Raw genomic sequence first — 19,016 nt, 5'->3', positions numbered from 1 at the left:
AGTGCGGACATTGTTGGCCCAAAGCGCCCCCCCCCCCCCCCCCCCCCCCATTATATGCCCCGGAAAGTGGACGTGCCCCGCCAAGTGTTTACCGCCCAGGAGAGACTTCCGACCCGCTCTGGATTCAGGGTTGTGCGCTGAATCTTTTCTGTGAACGCCACGAGACCACGCGAGAGTTCAGTTTGCGCTTGCGTTCCGCGCACAAGATGCTAGACTAGTTCTTGCTCTGTCCACTCTCCTCTAACAAAGCAGGAGTCAAATAAGAATAATAATGATAATAATACTCTATTCAAATCCAAATCGGGGATATGATACAGGACGCGGACACGCCAACTCCACAGTTGGGCTTGTAGGGCGCCGTCCGGCGCCAGCGACAACCTACGTTGCTGTCAGACACAGTTTATGTTGGGAAATTACAATAAGGGTTCACAATTCTTCCAACCTAGCAACGGCATCACGTATCTGATTGCGAGTTTTTAAGTCAAAAATATAATCGGGCAGCTCATTTAATATATACGGTACATAGTATGGTCTTAAGGATTCACTAAAAAGCGTTCGTACTCCAGGGAGAGCATATCTAGGAATTTTTCGCAACGGGACTGTTTTAACATTTTCCAACTTAAAATCACATTTCCAGAAATTCCGCAGTACAGTACTTTGTTTGAACAAGGTGTCAAAGGAAGGCAGACCAGAGGAGAGGAAACAACTTTGTGAATTTTTGGGCGTTGAACTTATAGCACTTTTAGCCATGTTTTTAAGAATACGATATATCCTGGTTTTGCGTGTAAGAGAACAGTTAACGAAACAGCACAAGCCATACCTAAGCAGAGCATATCCCAAAGACTGGGCAATTAAACGTCTAACGGCAGAGGCCTTCAGAGCATACAACAAGCAAGACATGCCTCTGAGCTTCTTGCTCAGGTAAGTCAGGTGTATATTCCAGCACAAATCGCTAAGTTGTAAAGATAAGTAGTTGACAGAGAGTTTTAGCATAACGGGACGTACTCAAGTAGGCACGTGTACAGGACTAGCTGTCAAGCTTCTGAGCTTGCGCAGTGGCGGCAACGCGTCCCCACCTGACCATGGCCCATGCGCACACAGTTGTTCTGATATGCACCGACACAGTAGTCGGATACAATTCTAGAATGAAGCGGCATATGCACCTCAAGAGACACCTTCCAGCCAATGGCGTCGATCGATTCTTGTGACTACAGCTTAATCGGATTAACCGCGACGTCATGAAAATCGGTCGACGCCATTGGTTGGAAGGTGTCCCTTGAGGGTCATCTGCCGCGAATTCGTTCTTGAGTTGTATTCTAATATGTATATATATTAGATCCTAGCTATGCTAAAACTCTCTAAAATCAAGCGAGTGATGAAAGTAGTGTGAAGGAAGTCGTTGTAAAGCACGAGGCACGCACTACGAAGAGCGAAGTTTGAAATTCTGAGTCACCCTGGACAGCACATGAGAGCTTACAAAAAGCAAAAAAAGAGAGCAGAATTGAGAAAAGAAGTGGTTGGAACAAAATGCGCTTGGAACCTTTCTTTCAACGCGCCGCCGTTTACGCAAGGAAAATATAAACGCCGCAATTCGCAAAGCAAACATGCCTGTCTTTCAGCGTTCACCTAAAATATTTTATTCATCGAGTGGGACTCGAGAGGGACGTCGCCGGGATCCTTCATGATTTCTCTTCCTGTGCTGCCTTATTCAAAGGACTTCTTTCTATTGTACTTTATAAAGAAAGAAAATTATGCTAATCTCGCCACGCAGCATACGAGTAATTCGGTACCCTACATCAAAGCATTTGAAAAAAGTAAAAATACCGGAATTATTCCAGTATGCTCACCACCACTTTCAACTCTGCCTGCATAAAATGTGATTTGGCACTGCCTCTGTGTTTATTACTATCGCGAACACATTTTAACGTATGCAGCGCTAACTAAGGACAAAGCGTCACAAAGGTTGTGTAAGGTCTTCTGCAGAGCGCCTCGCAACACCGCTGAAGGAAGGCGAACCCAGTCTAGTGGTGACAGCTAACAACTTTCCGGGTTCCTTATTCGCTCCGTTAAAACCAACCGGCCTCTCATGTTGTTGTTGTTTTTTTTTGCTGGTGTTCCACTTTGCGGCGTAGATGAGGATTATACGTCTCACAGCAGCTTCGAGCAATATCCGTAAACGAGAGGCTACCCTTCGACACAACGTCACATTCCATCGTCACCTTAGCTGCCATTCATTATACGTATTTTTCTTTCTCAAGAAATGAACGTAAACACATGTTGTCAATTATGTTCAACGAGAGAATAAGACAAGGAATAAACTATATAAGAGCAGTGTTGCGAAAGGCCTGAAAACACATTGTAGCTCCAGGTAGGGCGACAGTACCATTTGTTGGGCGAGTTGGTGCTTACGATGATCCATAACAGCGCGACAGACGGGGCAGAGAAGAGAGGACACAATACAGAGCTCCGTTATGGATCATCCAGGTAGGGGTGCCTTAGGCTTAGGTGCATTGGCTATTGATGCCAAAACTGGTGCACCGAAATCGGCATTTTCTGGGCGTACGTGTTCAAAAGTTCACAGGTCTCAAGCACATCAAATCGACATCCCCCGTATAAGTAGGTAAGCGGTATATTTTTCCGCTCGCGAATAATTGAGTGCCTGGGAGAGCGGCTCATTCGAAACTCGAACCGAAAACCTTGCTTTCTCGCGTTGCCCTGAGTGGCGTGACAAGTAGGCGCATTATTAGGGCACACCCACACAGCAGACTGCTAACGAGCGCTTCTACGAGGTAGGAATGACGCAAGGCTGACGATTACTGGCCTGTCTTGGGGAACCAAGCAGCAATGTGCATCGAGTTCAAACAGGCGAAGAGGTGTAGCGTCGGGCTTGGGTAAACCACTTAGTGCAGTGCATAGTTTCTTACTATTAAGTAGAGGGAAAGCTGCCGCCCCGACTACGGGAGTTTGCATGGAGCTTCCTCGAGACCACCTGAGCCACCATGGGCGCTCTAAGCATCATGGGGCGGAGAGCTACCAACTGCAGAACCACAACTTTTGGCCAAGAAGTACTAAAAAAATAAATGTTGTTTGATAATCAAGAATGCGCTAACATTCAATATCCTGTCCATAAATTGCAACAAACGAGCAGAAAAGCATATAAATGTATAGTTTGCCCAAAATAAGCGATGGCTGGCTCTCCTATTGGCCATGTATTACAGACAACAAAGGCCAATATTTTGTGCTTAAGAGGCGCAATTTTAAAAATAAATATGTTTGGAGAAAAAATGTCGCTTTAACACTTTAAGAGGTTTTGTAATATCACTTCAGAAACCAAAAACCTTTTATTGGCGTAGTGTGCTGCTGCGTTTTTGCTACTATGGCTTTTGCGCACTACGTTTGCGCCAAAGTCGTCTGCGCCGTGGACGGAACGGGACATCTCAGTAACGCCACTCTGTGTTCGTGAAGAAAACCGACCGTCCCGCACCAAGTAGCTCATCGCCCCATGATGCTTTGAGCGCCCATGGAGGCACAGGTGCAGCGCCGCCAGCTTTCCCTCTAGTTAATAGTAAGAAACTCTATGGTGCAGTGCCCCTCAATGTTGCCTTCCTAACACCGTATTGTAGAATGCGTCAGTGAAGTTTACGATGTTACTATGGTAGCGGTTTGGGCTGGTCGGTAAAACATTTTTAAGGGATAAACAACACAGTAGGAAATAGGGACGTATGACACTGCTATGTTTCTTACGGAATTTATGACTCATGTGAGCCTGTCAAGAATATCCTAGCATGCTTTAGGTTCCGCATGGATGGTGGTTTGCTCCTTATGTCTCAAAAATCCATATTCAGTATTGGAGGCCGGAGCAGATGCCGCCAACGTGGCCTCTATTTGATAGCAAGGAGCTCTACTCACGCTTCTCATAATGTGAAACCGGATGCAACTTTCCAATGCAGAAAAAGAGGCTGGCTTTGTTCTTTCGCCTGTGGGTCAACCTAATTTAGTTTCCGGACATGGCTGATTGGATGTCTCTTTGAGAATAACGTTTCATGCTCGCACAAAATGGAAACAAAACGCTCTTCCTACCACAACCATTTGCTTACTTTGTTGTCAATGTCGGGTGCGGTTGCGTCTGTGTACGCGAGAGAGATAGCATATTAACCAAACAAGGAAGAGTTCACCGCCAACTAGTGAGTTGATAAGCTAAACAAGCGTTTCTCCTTGTCCGCGAAACAAAATATCGAACAGTAGAGGCGTGAGCGAGCTGTCGACGTGTTTTTGCATGCTCACCAAAGTCAAGAGTTGACGGTACATCCCACGGATAATCTCTGCGTATACGTAAAGTGCTGGGAAGATGACGTAAAAGAGGAAGACATTGCGTCCACACCAATCAATTTTTAATGCCTGGCTTACATGAAAAAAAAAAGAAGTTTCGAACTGGAAGCCAAGTATGAAGCAATGACGCGATTCGCGCTCCAGCTGCTCGTTGAATGACATTCGATGAAAAAAAAAAAAGAACCAAGTTCTCACAACGTATCGTCTTCCGTCGGCACTCTATTGTAGAACACGTCCGTGCAAATCCAGTTTGCAGCCGCTAGTTTGATTACTCGCAAGTGTAACCAACCGCGCCTAAATGCGCTGGTGTTTACGAGAAACGGCAAACTATATACAGGGTGTTTCAAATAAGACTTTACACCTTTAATAAAAATTAACTTTTTGAGTTCGAAGAGCGCTTTTATCGGCATAGCATTGTCAGTGGTATAGTACATCTGAATACAGCTGAGATGTGCTAATGAGCAGGCTGGTGAACTAATATTGAATAGTTAACTTTTTTTACTGTTACGGTTAGGCTCCTTAATTATTGAGATTTGTGTAGCCCACCGTAACTAATATCCATATGAGTTTTTAGAATTTCGAGAACGCGGTTACCCTAAGTGTTGTGGCCCCACAAACTTTGGCTATTTCGGCGAGTCACCTTCACTGGAGAGGTTGCTCTGCCTGCAAGGTTCTCGAAAGCGCATGTATTTTGGCGCGATGCAGTCAAAATTTGTTCGGTCAGAGCGCCGACCGTTGGCGCGTTTTCAAAATTCTAGAAATTGATATAGATATTACTTACAGTGGACTAAACGCCTCTCAATAATTAAGGAGCCTGGCGGTAATAGTCAAAATTTAGCTATTCAGTATTAGTTAACCAGCCAGCCAGTTAGCACGTTTTAGCTGTATTCTGATGTGCTACAACGCTGACAAGGCTATGCCGGAAAAATGCTCTTATAACTTGAAAAGGCGATTTTTTTAAAAAAGTGTGTGAAGTCTTAGACGAAACACCCTGTATATTGCCACGTGTGCTGTCTGAACGATTGAAAAGCACTTGTCCTTGGCGTTTTGGCTTCAGTTACTTGGCCGGAATGCCTCTGAGGAAGGGAAAAGGAGATTCGTTTCTGGAATCTCCTTCTTCTTTTTGATCCCTCCACTCCCACTGCAGCACCGCAGTGTTTATCGTGTGCATTCCTGTCATTTTACATAGCGGCGCACTTGAAGACAGACATGCGTACTTTCAGGTCTTCAGCCAAGACGTGCTCAGTTTCACGTTTCCCCTCGCCGTTCATTTGCTATTTTCTGTCGCTGAAAGGAGCTTGCCTCCTTACCTGAGAACGATGCACTACGGCCGGCAGCGTGAAAGAATGTATCCGTGTGAAGCACATTTTTTTTACAAGCGCCAGGTTCGGCGCTCGTTCCATCTTTTTTTTGCCTTTTTACAAATCAGTGCTGACAAAGAAGATATCAACACGTTTTTTGTCTTATCCGCCCTTTTGTCTTTTTGTACCGACGTGCGCGTCAGGCTCGTTCACTCGTCTCATAAGCTTATATCTACAATACGGCCGATGGCCGGCAGGGGAGCTGGTCAGTGAGAGTATAGCAGTGCCGTTAAGTCCGCTCTCGCTTGCACATTGACGTCAGCGGCTCAATTACGGGCCATCATTGCAATGCCCTTGGCTGTTGGATTCTCCTCTGCCCCGCGCTATTTATTATTCATTCGTGGTCGTAAGAATTGTAATCTGTCCGGAATGTCTGTCTGTGTCCGGACGATTCCACGCCACGACGGCGCATAGTCAGAAGCCGATAATCGCATGTCTGACCGGTCTGAACTGCTTTTACTGAGTGCTGAGCGAAATGGACCTCCCATCCGTGACTCATGGGACCTTGACGTCGGTTGAACGAGAGCATGGGTCCTTGTAAACAAAATGACTATTTGATCATGCGGCCAACTTGCGGTTGCCGCGTGCGTTATTTATGTGTGCTTTACAGTGCAACGCTTTGCTGTGCCGCGCTGTAGTACACTGTATGTCCTTGTAGGCTACAGCATCGAAGCATTGGGTGCGCCACTTTCTTCATGGTGATTTCTTCTGGCTATAGCGGGACTCACGTGAGCACGCAAATATCCGTTATTATGGTTATACCTCGCACTTTACTGAAATCCTTGACATTAGAGGATTTGGAAATTGAAATTAGCTGAGCAGATTCTACTGCGCAAATTTTGATTGTTAGGGTTTGTTAGGTATAAGACGCCCTCTCTGGCCTCATATGCACTTTTTCCGACTCCATCTGCACGGGTCCGTTAGTGGGTGTTCCCATTTTGGTGGTTGAGTCAGCAGGTAGCTTTAGTCTCGTCACACTAATCACCTGAGATGTGGGCAGCGAAAACCTTATCTAGCCTGTCTGGCCGTCACTTTGAACCTACTGCGACCTATGACGCGGTTTTTTGCCGTCAGGCTTCAACGACATTTTAACCAACAGCGTTCCTGAATCCACCACAGAGCCGTAAAAAGAAACGATAACATAAATTGGAAGATATCAGCTGCTCCTCAGTGAAGATAGCGCCACTTTGTCTTCTGGAATGCGCGGACACAGAGCAGGAAGAGAGCTGCCGCACTCTCATCTTGAAATGCACTACCAGTGACGGACATCTGCCTACGACGCGCCACTTACATGTCGGTGATCTTGTTGGCCCGTTCCTGGGTGAGGAGTTGCGGGATGGCCGTGATACGAATGCTCTCCAGCTGACAGGCGAGCCTCTGCTCCAGGATGCAGGAGCAGCCCAGACTCTGGCAGAACTGCTCGGGGGGCAGCAGGCGGCGAGTGGTGTTGACGCCCGCGAAGCCGTTGGCGCTGCCCTGGAAGCGAGCCTCCACGCGTCCGATGCCCGACCAGCACAGCACACCGGCGACCAGGAGCAGGCCGGCCCGCATCGCGTCCCAGGGCGACGCAGCGGCGTTCGCGGAGCGCCGGTATCCTCGTCGGGGCACCGTTTCTAGCCGGCCGGGGTATCCTTCGTCTCTGAGGAACTCATGTCCCTCCCCCGAGGGGTCACTGCGCGTGAGTTGGACACACCGCAACAGGCCGCTCTCGCTGACAGGGTCGGCGGAGCGCGCACGTCGTGAGGGATTCCGCTCCTCGTCTCGCGCTCTCCGAAGGCTTCCGCGCCGTGGAGCTCACCTGGCTCGCTCTTCAGAGCGCGAGCCGCGGGCGCAGACCTGGCGGCGAGAGCCGACCGCCATCGCCGACTTCCCGGCGACCGAGAGGAGATGCGAGGAGCGACCGCACCTGGCTGCAGAGAGCGAGGTGACAGCGACTACTTCACGGCAAAACTCATCCGGGGCAAGCGGCAAGCTCTCGAACGTCGCCTCGCTCGGGAGAGCGGAGGCAGCAGCGCTCGGGGTCGGCGGTCGTCGCTGCGGCCAGCCGTCAGCTCTGGCACTGCGCGCGCGCGAAGCGCTGCCTGCAGCCGGATCGCTGTGCGGAACAGCCGAGCGCGCCGCCGAGGTGGCCGACGAGCGCGGGAAGTCAGGTAGCGACGCCCGTGCCCGTGTCCGCAACTAGCGCTTCCCGCAGCCGACAAGAGATGTCGAGAGCGGATGAGCGCGCGGCCCGCTCCGGCGCCGTTGCCATGGCGACGGGTCGGTCGAGCGCGAAGATGAGGAGACGCAGTCGCTCGCCTTCGCGGGCACTCAGCGCCTGTCTCCGAGCGACTCACGCAGGAGAGGTTCATGATACAAAGGGACAAAGCTCTCCCTGTTTAGGCAGCGTCTTATACGTGACATGCTTTACGAGCTTGCTCCTGCCAACGACCACGAAACGACCGCGGTGTTGCTCTCGTTAGCTATTTTGTCTCGTGCTCGTCCTCACGACAGTCGGTTCTCGAGGCTTTGCTTCTTGATACTGAACATAGCCGTTTACTCAGAAGATTGTTTGGTGGGACAGCTTTTATATTCCTGCTTTATTTTTACACTGATATCAGTCCGGCTGCGCCTACAAGTTGACCACGTTGCGTGGCAGAGTAATCAACTGTCTTGACACTAAGCAGCCAACTCTGCATGAGTGATTGGTTTTCGCACGGGAATTGTTCTCAAATGTTTCAACACCACAACGCGAAAACGCCCAGAAACAGAAAGGGCAGGATGCAGTTCTCGTCCTGTCATTTGTTTCTGTGTGTTTCGTTATTGTGATGCTCGAACTAAATGGATCCCTACCAGATCGCCCATATTTCCATCATTTCGTTGCAAAAATTATCAGAACTGAAAGGAGTTATCTTAGATAAAGAAAAAAAAAACGCTGTGAATCACTGTCAATATGGCTTACGACATGTTATAACAGCACCAGCCATCATGGAAGTCAGCCCACAAAACTTTGTCACTCGATGCCTTGTGGGCTGAATGCAGCAGTACATATACGTATGATTTCGCTCTTTGTTATTGTAACACAAGTTATCATTGCTAATGATTATGTGATAATGCCTCTGAAATGAATATATTTCAGCTGAACTATTGCGGTAATTTTCGGAGACTTCTTAGCTCCTCAGAGCTTCAAGGTGAGTAGGCGAGTTGTTGTCCTGGTTTCTCATTGGTTGTATTAACAAACTACGCTCAAAATGCTCAAAATGCTCAAAATTCACGCAAAACTATGTTCTACAGACTATCAGAGGGCCAAGGTGCCCTTCCCTCTCAGTCGTGGCACTGAGAACGCTGTTCGTAATAAGATTTTTTTTTTTGCTCTCCTGAAAAGAGGAAGCAAAATTTTTCAAACAAATCTTTCCTTCTAGATCAGCACTGTTGGAAACACATTGTCCTAATGAGCTTCGACGGCGTCAACTTCTTCAATGTCACTGGACATCTTTCGGTGCCCGAGAAGCCCCTTTCATGCGCCGCTGACATTTCGTCTCTATCTATAGACGTAGTGGATGGCTGCGCAATCACCTCTGCGTGCAGACGTTTGTCCGTTATTTATGACGACGTCTGTGCTTTGCCTGAGCGGTGCAGTGTCGTTGGACCTTTGATCTTCGCGTGTCTGTATATAGCATCACGACTAAGGCGTTGAACTGTCTTATTCTTTGCGCTGTAAGCGTAAGGATGCGCACGAAAGTCGTAGTTGCTAGGAATACAGTGCACTGCAAAAGACACCTCTCTGATCTTAACTTGCTCATACCGAAGTCTATTTAATCTTTCTAAGCTTCGCTTAGTTTCATTGCAGAATACATAAGGGCAGAAGGAAGTCTGACAGGGCTTATGAAATATTATGAGAGAAAACTACTTTCCTTTCGTAAGTTAATAAGTTCCTTTCAACAACACCGAGGAAACACAAATGAAGAAAACACTGATTATTCTGATGAAACGCTTGAAAAAATACTGGTGTCCTGTCCCTTCAAGCTGATGCATTAAAGCAGTTCTCGGCAGAGCATAGATGAATAAGTGGTAGATGGAAGCGATAAGTGGTTTGGCTCATAAAGATTTGTTAATAGTTAGCGGCTATGCTGTCATCTATCTCCTGATCTTTTTTTTTATTTCGAGGAGTTGCCTTGCGGCTTAAGATAGGTCTGTCAATATGCTATACAAGGTCGTTTAGGCTTTCTTCAACCAGAAACCTGATCAGGCTCCGGCTCTTGGTGTCATCTGGCAGCCACACGCAAAGGTCTTCCTCCACTGCAGGTATTAGTCCAACTTCCTGCTTCTTCTTGAGAGCGCTATAGGTACGTCACCGACGGGTTAAGGACCACCCCAGTCCTAATCATTCTGTGGGGCACCTCCTCCAATCTCGTTAAGTTATGATTGAGTGGGTAAGTGCACGGGAGAATAAGGGCACGGGTAGTTTTCCTTAAAGAGGACATTCTTGCTATCGATCTTTTTCCCCGCTTTGTTAAGGCGAAGGCCTTTAATGGCTCATACTCGTGGCGACCGTCCGTCCGTTCCTGCCCTGGAACGGTGCCATCTGTGGCCTGTGCTTCACGCATCGGCGCACATCCTCCACCACCTCAGCAAAACAGGGGGCGTTGCAGGCAACCCCCTCTCCCCGCGCGACGCGGCGACCACCGCCACTCCTTTCTCTCCTCCTCCTCCTCCTCCTCCTCCTCCTACTCCTCCTCTTCCACACACACGGCGCTGCGACCTTCAGAAGAGAGAGATAAATGCACGCGCGGTGTTCCCCTTTCCACTCCCAACAAGTAGTAAGCGGTTTTATAAAAATAGTAATATAAAGGAAGGAAAAGATTTTGCTGGCCCCGGTATCTGCCATCCATAATGAAGCACCTGAGCTCGGGCAGCGGAAATAAAGGATAGTAGGCAGAATGGAGAAATGAAATGAAATGTGAGGGGGGCAGGAAGAGAGGATAGGGGGAGAGTAATATACACAAACTATTTACACAAAAAGAAATGTGTACAGGTTGTGCGCGTGATTAGTTCATGATGGAGCGATAAAAACACGCGCACAGCACAATGTTGACTACAAATGGTGTGGGGCGTCCAGTTGTTAATCGTCCAAGGTCGCACTCGCGTAGCGTTCGGTCACTGCGTGTAACTACCTGGCGGAGAACGGACGGGACGTCAAGCGCGTCTGTGCCAGGAATGCACAGAGGCTCAGCAAGGTTCGCTCACGGGTGCAGCCACTCCCAACAACAACAATCTCAACTCGCTGCGCATAGCAACAGTGGCGTCACTCGTGCACCAGATGGAGCCAGTGCGCGCGTCAACGGCAGGCGCGGCGACGCTCCTTCGTCAGAGTTGCAGTCGAGTGAGTCGGATGGCTCCCAAGCGACCCAGTGATTCCACGGCAAGCGATTCATAGAAGCGCTACTGGAAGGCGGATTCCCCCAATACCAAACGCCAGAAAAATTGAAAGACACTTCGGAAATTCTAAAGTGTGTTCGGCGAAAGCCTATGGCCATCCGACTGGGGGTGCAATGTGCAAAAAAAAAAAAAGACATGGGCATAGTCAGTCGAATGGCCAGAGGCTTTCGCCGAACACACTTTAGAATTTCCGAAGTGTCTTTCAATTTTGTAGTGACCCAGTATTTAGTATATGTAGGGACGTCGAGGAAGACGAGGGAGACAACAAGAAGGGGAAGAATACTTTGTCAGAGTTTGCGAGGCGATGGAATAACGTAGGTTCGCAACAGATAGCTCCTTGGATATTTATATTCTTTGCCTTCGCACTTTGGAAAATGGCGGGAAAGGGATGAAGTTACGAGGAATGGAAAGGCGCGGTTACTGTCTAACTGTGGGCGGGCATCTGAACCATAAGAATAAAGTGGATGAAAAGGAGAGAGAGAAAACGAAAGGGAGAAGGAGAGAAAAGAATGGCCGGCCCACGTGATCCTCCACGGAAGAGAGTTACTTTGTAGAAAGCGAGATTAAATTATATTACAACGCAACACTAGGAGTTGAGAAGATATTGTGCTATAGTTGACAAGGCCAGCTCGTCTGGTGTCAGAACTACGACTAGGCGTTATTGCTTTGAGTCTTCTGAGCGAATGGACCTTCTATATAGCATGACACGACCATGTGGCCGTGTATTCCCAGTGTCGTTCTCGACCATTATTATTTCTCGCACTGTGAAGCCATAAATGGCTCGTACTCGGTGCAGCCGTTGATATACACTCATGTCTTGAGCTTTTAGCCATATCCTCAGCTGAACGGCGCATCGTCTCATTGCCTTCGCTTACCAATTCAAGGATGCCTGCTCCGACGCTGCGCATAATTTGGACATTCTGGAACAAGCGACCACTGAACGCTCCAGCACCTTACACCGGGGCCGCGGAGGCGCACAACCAACCTCTACATCCGTGTTGGGGAAAGTATTTCGTGCTCAATGCACTGTGTGGACAGATATAGACTTAACTGTTTTGTTGTCCGAGTGACTAAAATAACAAACGAAAAGCAAACTTCATTGTTTACGACGTCCCGGCTGCACATATGCGGCTTCCACGTGACGTTATAGAAACCGAGACAAAAGCAGGCCAATCTCCGAGTCACGGTTGGGTTACGCAGCCTGTAGGCTTGGAGACGGGTTAAGAGTCCTCGATCAGTGTCAATCGTGCCAGGGCGGCCGCATAGTGCACCCGCTCCATCTATATCGGCGAGTAGGATTCCAAGCATATCGCCTGTGTTCCCACAGAAATTTTGCCTTGTTTTATGAGCTCCTCAGGCAGTAGACTCGCCTGTACTCCACTCCTGTTTCCCCTGTTCTTCGTACAGGATTGAGGAATCGGGAACAAACACACGCGTTTTGTTGAATTGTTCGAGCATATCCTGGTATGCATTAGACTTCTGTGGCTGAAAGCACTCAGACAGCAGTACCTAATCACATCAACAAATACCTCCTTGTATGTGTTTACATATATTTACAGTGGTCGCTGATTGATCGAAAGAGAGCTTCTCCCAAAGTGAGTGTTTTCTCCCACAAACCACTAGTTTGGGAACGAATTGAGGACGCCAGCTAGTAAGTTGATGACCTATCTACTGTGCAGACAGGTTGGGCATACTTTGACTTGCTACCTGTTATTATCACCTAATCGTCAAAATCATAATTATCCTTTTATAGATTGCCGCTTCCAGCTTCCATTAACATCAGCTGGGTTATGTTCGTTGCAGGAATAAGACCCCCTACAGTGGTTCAGTTCCTTCAGCCTTAAGCCGACCACGCGTACAGTGTCTGCAAATGTATTGCTAATACACGTCATTCCACCTGAATGAACACCATCCCCAACAATGATTTCACCATTCTGGTACCCACTCAGACAATATAACGCAGCATCGCTCATCTACTCACCGAATAACAAGTCCTGCCCATGTCCACAAGCCTTGACATACGTGCAGGTTTGGGTATCAGTTCATGTTGGTTCTGGCTGCGTTTGAAATTTACGCTTACCGTCGGGGTTTCCGCAGCCCTTTCCACTCTTATCAGTCTAACTGCAAGATTTTTCTTTAGCCCCAAGCTTCTGGTTCATGGCAGGGTGCTCGCAGGATACTTTAACCGCACTAATGTTTCTTTTTTTCTCAAAATACGAGTCAGCAGCTGCTTCCCATTCGGGGGTGATTAAAATTCCCTGCGCACCCCACTTTGCACTTTTGCGAGAGTTTCTTTCAAGACCCCAATCTTTCATGACTTCGTGTACTTTGTGAACTTCTGCACTACAGTTGCGAAAACCTCGGCAGCTATCATAACTTTTGCTCATTACTTCAAATTTTTATATTACTTTTTATACCTACCATTGTATTTTGCCTCTTCAGGTATCAGGCCATTCAGGCCCCGAGATGCTTAAACGCAGATGTCGTCAGTAAAATGCAGAGGGTTCTCTTTTCTTCACTTATTATACCAAAATGTGCCCACTGAGCGCCCTAAGCAGTTCTTGATAAAATGAGATATGACTTCCTTGTTGACTCCCTCCTTGGTACGCATTTTCTCATCCCAGAAATGAAGAATTATTTTTGCTGTGCCGATATTTTCTATCATACCTGCCTTTTCTCAGTAGCTTCATTACGAAGTGCCTCCATGTGTATGGACGCTTATACTGAACTAGGTACCTTTATTTTCATTACATCGCGTCCATATATTGGGCATGTCATCACGTTTTGGAGAAAGTATGTGACTTCAAGATGGAATGAATGTGGTTGATCGCTTAGTATATTTGTTCCAAAGGTCAGCTTACTTCGAAAGCTGCTTCACACTCAGCGTTGTTCTCATACTCTTGCGAATTACCTTTCTAAGGAAGTGTTTTCATGAAAAATAAGTTCTGGCTTTATAATTTCTCATGTCTTTGACGTCATCCATCTTCTGTTGTATTAGCATCCGTCAATGTGCCTGGTCGTCTCGAAATCGTGATTGAGAGAGTTCATACATGCTCAGAAGCTTTCCGAGTGCAATGTGTCCGTTCTCTATCACGGTTCCTCAGTCACTGTATCTTCAACTGCATCCTTTCATTGGGCATTACCTCTAACGCGTTGCTAGCTTTTGAATTTTTTGCCGCTGGAATTTTCCATAACGCGCTGTCTATATTTCTTGAAAGTGCTGTCACCTTCGTTTACGGCTACACAGAATTGTGTTGAACGCATCCGCTATATTGTCTTTCTGACGCAACCAGATAAAGGCTCTGCCGTCTTTATATTTTGCTTCGTATAACTGGTTCTTAGCAACTCCAAGATTCCTTTTTGATGCATGCCATTTACGTGCGGTGCTAAAAACTGTGTGAACGCTGTTATTGTTTTTAAGGCAGAACTCAGTCTACGTACTAGGGGCCCTCCTCCTGTATGGCCTCACCGATATCTATTCTGTCAGTAAATTGATTATGACCGTGGTGCTCTTAATTTCATTTCGATTTTACGGCTTCTTTTTCTTTCCTGCTAATATTTTCGGGGGTGCGACAAGTTAGCGCTTGCCGAATATATCTTCTCAGTTTTGCTAATTATTTTATCTTTACAATTCGAGACCTTTATTACGAACATTTCTTAATTTAGTCCTTTACTTTCTTTAGGAGCTTGACATTGCCCGTTTTGCTTACCTTAGTGAAATTGCCCACTTTTGTAATAAGTTGGTTGAATGTTATTCACTGCGCCTTAGCAATCTTTAAGTTACTTAGGCAAACAGGAATATTTTTGAGCGAAAGCCAGAAATGGGGCGAGCTTTCTTCTTCTAAGAGCCGGTCCACCCTCTCCTTTTTATTTTATATTTAATTTAACAAAATGTTTCAGCTTGGTCGGTATACCGCGATCTGCTAAATAAGGAGTTGGCATCTTCCTTCCCGCTCTCTTGACGTTATGCTGAGAGAGGAAAAATATTGATGATTGTAATAGAGTGCCGAACGTCTTCCTGGCTCGACTTGCTCGACCCCATAACTCGGAGTCAACTTCGGGAGAGTTCATGTTTATTTACACCTACAAAAATAAAACAGAACGGAAAAACAACAAGAGGAAAACTGTATGCACATGACTGCCTCGCAGACAGACCTGACGAAACCAGCCTCCGGTTCCCCCAAAACAGCCTCTTCTAATCCTTATGTCCTCCGCCCTCAGTGGGGATAAGAATCAAGTGAATAAATTCCCAAACGTTCGTTCAATCAAAGCTTTGGGAAAGGACGAAGCAGCAAACTGAAGATATAGAAAAATGAATATGGATTAGCTCAGCTAACCCAGGATATACAAAGCGAAAGCTTTCGGCGTCCATTGTGTTCATTGACGTTGCCGTCGACAACTTTTTAGACGCCGATGATTTTGAGGAAAGGAGCAGCCGCTCGCCTTGGGAGAAGGCGCAATGGAAGACGACGACGCGACTGGTGGCCGCGTGTATAGGAAGCGGCATCGTCAGAGCCTAGGAGAAGCTTCTTCTATCGACCCCGAAATCATTGCCTGGCGTAAGGCTGCCGTACACGTATATGAAGCGCGGCGAGCTAAGCGCGTGTCGGAGACGCCCGAGGTACGTGAAGATCGTCTCGCCAAGCATCTTCACCTTCCACCAGCCGCGTCTTCTTCCCAAGGCGAGCGGCCACTCCGCGGCTTATATCCTCCGCCGTAGCGCAGCTGCTAAGAGCATAGCGCATGCGCAGTGAGGCGCATAGCTAAGTGATAACGTCACGTGCAGCGATGCGCGGAGACCGGCGAGGCGACGGCGCGTGGCGGACACCTGCGACTCGGCGCAGCTGGTTGCCATGATTACGGCGCATGCGCAGAAGTGACTAGCGCGGACCGCCTGAAATGCGCTGCTGACTAGCCTACTGTAGCTTTCGCTACAAAAAAGGTTTCTTACCCATCCAATACTTCACAAGTAATTTCACTCTCCACTAGCTTAGTAAACACATTGCTTTCCCACGATTCGGCATATTTACAGACTCATAAAGAGCAAACATAATACACAAAGTTTCGCCGAAACCCTTCCCCGTGGCACACCTATTAAAATGCCATCATTCAAGAACTTCAGGGACCCTCGCATGCACAGTCGGCGGGCGAACACAACCTGTCCCACAAAACGCGTCTCTCGTGCCTCCACTGCCTGCGCGCCTCACTTCAGATTGACATGCGCTAACGAGCGGTCATTGTCAAATGCGAAGCAGTCGTAGGAACCGACTTGTTGACCATAAGCCATTCAGGAACGCCGCAAAACACAACATCCGCATCCGGCGGCGGCGCCGTCGAGTCGGGACAAAAGGGCGCAGGGCGGACGACTCGTGGCTTTCCGCGTGCGGCAGCGCTTATGGTGTGGGGACGTTAACAAAGGAAGCCTCTTCCCGGTTTCGTGCAATACCGCGCTGCTCGAAGGCGTCTCCATACAACGCCAAGCGCGCTGACCAGCCCTGTCCTCAGTAGCGGCTGCGACCCGTCTTTGTCCTGCTGTCCCTGTTCAGCCAGGGAGCCAAAAAAACATACACATACAAACACACACACGCACAAACATGAGGTGCTCAGTCCGTTGCGCGGTCCACTGACCGACGCACGCAACAGAAGGTAACTATAGTGATTTGAGCATTTATGTGACGGAATCCTTGCGTGGAAACATTGATACGATGAACCTGGCTGCTCTACGTTGCACTGTCTCAAGTCTGAGTAGCTCGATTTTTAAGAGGTCCTAGATAACACTAGCCAACTCTAATGTGGATTTCACGTAAGTTAAATAAGCTGCAAGTTTAGCCGATTGTGATCAGCCACTCCACATGCCCGCTTATCCCCCCTCCCGCTCCACTCACTCTAACACTCCAAGTGCTCACTCACTCCATCTGGGCACTCACTCTAACACTCCACGTGATCACTCACTCAACCAATTCACACGCTCACTCACTCCACACTCAACCACTCCACATGGTCACCCACCCCACCCACTCCGCCCATGTCCACACGATCAGTAATTCAACCACTCCACCCACTTCCTCCACACTCTCACTCCCCCCTTCACATGTTTGTTCCAAATACTCACCCATTCACCCACTCCAAAAGCTCAATCTCGCACTCCACATTCTCATTCACCCGCCCTACATGCTCACTCGCTCCATCCACTCCACTCTGACTGCGCACGCTCACTCACTCTCTCACTCATCCACCAGCTCCACATGCTTACTCACAACACTCACTCCGCACGTTAACTCACCCACTCTATATGCTTACTCACCCTACCCACTCACTCGATCCTCTTCTTCACACCATACTCTCAGCCACTCTGTGTACTTACCCACCGACTCCACTCTCCACACGCACTCTTACTCTCAATACACATCACTAACCCCTCTCGCTCACCCACACCACATGCTCAATCACCGCACTCGCTCCGCACGCTCACTCACTCGCCCACTCCACATGCTCACTCGCTCCATAAGCTCACACGCCCACTTCATTCACTCACCACTCTTCGAAGTCATTCACCTAATCCACTCCGCTCACTCACTGCACATACTCAGCAACCCCATCCACTGACCAACCCCACGTGCTGAGTCACCCCACCCGCTCAGTACATGTTCACTCGTACGACCAACTCCACTCACTCCACACTATAAAACACTCACTGCTCATGGTCACACCCACTAAACTGGCACACTTCTACCACTACTCACTCCATATTCTCACTTGCCCACTCCACATGCTCATTCACCTCAGCGACTGCACACACTAACTTCACATGCTCACTGGTACTACCCACTCCACTCACTCCCCACGCTAACTCATCCACTCTCTCCTCATTCTCCATGCTCGCTCGCTCAGCTAACATGCTCACTCACCCCACCCACCCCACGCACTTTTCTTACTCAACATGCTCAGTCCTCACCCCGTACGCTCGCTCGCTCACTCACTCACTCACTCCTCCTACTCACCCTCTCCACACGCTCACTCATCCAATCCACATGCTCACTCACCCCACCCGCTCCGCTCACTCACTCCACACGGTCATCCACTCGTCTTGCAAACCGCTGCTTGCAAAGCTGTGCTGCTCCCAATACAGGCGGCAGCCATGATTGCGCCAATGACGAACTTTAAGAAATAAGAGAAATTGCATTTTAAACATTCTTTATTGATGACCATCATTAAGTGACTTAGCGCTCATGCATCGAACTGCGTTTGAAAAGACCGAAGAACTCTCGGCATCTTTAATAAGCTCCAAGACAAAATATGCTCACACTCAACGTCCAACCTAGTGTCCCCACAATGACGACGAAAGCGTATGGCTGCCGGCCTGTCTAATTTTCATTTTCATTTCGCACAGCGCAGCGCCACTGGGACGATAGCAGCCACGAGTGTCGCACACGCACTAGCAGAGACTGAAACACCGAGGCATGCGCCTGGAAAAGACAAGAGAAACAAAAGAAAAGATAGTTAAAAAAACCTTTCTTGTACTCTGCGATATAAGTTTACACTGAAGTATAGAAAGGCCTTTTGTGCGGATCACTTTGTCCTGTGAATATTTTTTAATGCTGCCCATAGCGAATCCAAAGCGTTAGTATAGCCACAACTTTTTTTATTTTTCGGACCATTAGCGAAAGGGCGTACAACGTCAATGTTATTAACTTCGAACCTTTCTTTTTCTATGCGAATACTCATAACCAATTGTTCCAAAGAAATTAGGAGGGCTTACTGAGTTTTATAAGTTAGGATGCAATAAGTGGCATCACGTTGTGGTCGCGTGCTTAGATATACTCACTGTTAGGCCGTGGGCTGGTGTTGTAGCGCTCTCTTCTCCCTGCGAGAGGCCATATCGTAGTTATCAGCAATGCAAGAATAAAT

General features: G+C 48.0%; 1 protein-coding gene and 1 long non-coding RNA gene across 2 annotated transcripts in view; one reads left to right on the top strand and one right to left on the bottom strand.

Moving 5' to 3' along the window:
* The window catches only part of LOC144120716 (high affinity nerve growth factor receptor-like), a 121,372-nt gene extending 113,561 nt beyond the window's left edge, over positions 1–7,811 (bottom strand). Inside the window, exon 1 of the mRNA XM_077653373.1 lies at positions 6,982–7,811. Coding sequence (XP_077509499.1) covers positions 6,982–7,241 — 260 coding nt within the window. The 5' untranslated portion in view covers positions 7,242–7,811. The remainder of the gene's footprint in view (positions 1–6,981) is intronic.
* LOC144120718 (uncharacterized) overlaps positions 6,292–19,016 on the top strand; it is a 49,604-nt gene continuing 36,879 nt past the window's right edge. The window contains exon 1 of the long non-coding RNA XR_013312479.1: positions 6,292–6,418. This is a non-coding gene — a long non-coding RNA (uncharacterized LOC144120718). The remainder of the gene's footprint in view (positions 6,419–19,016) is intronic.

This window comes from Amblyomma americanum, chromosome 2, assembly GCF_052857255.1.
Source record: "Amblyomma americanum isolate KBUSLIRL-KWMA chromosome 2, ASM5285725v1, whole genome shotgun sequence".
Taxonomy (NCBI): Eukaryota; Metazoa; Arthropoda; class Arachnida; order Ixodida; family Ixodidae; genus Amblyomma; species Amblyomma americanum.
The sequence above is the reverse complement of the archived record's forward strand: the minus strand, read 5'-3'. Positions and strand labels throughout refer to the sequence as shown.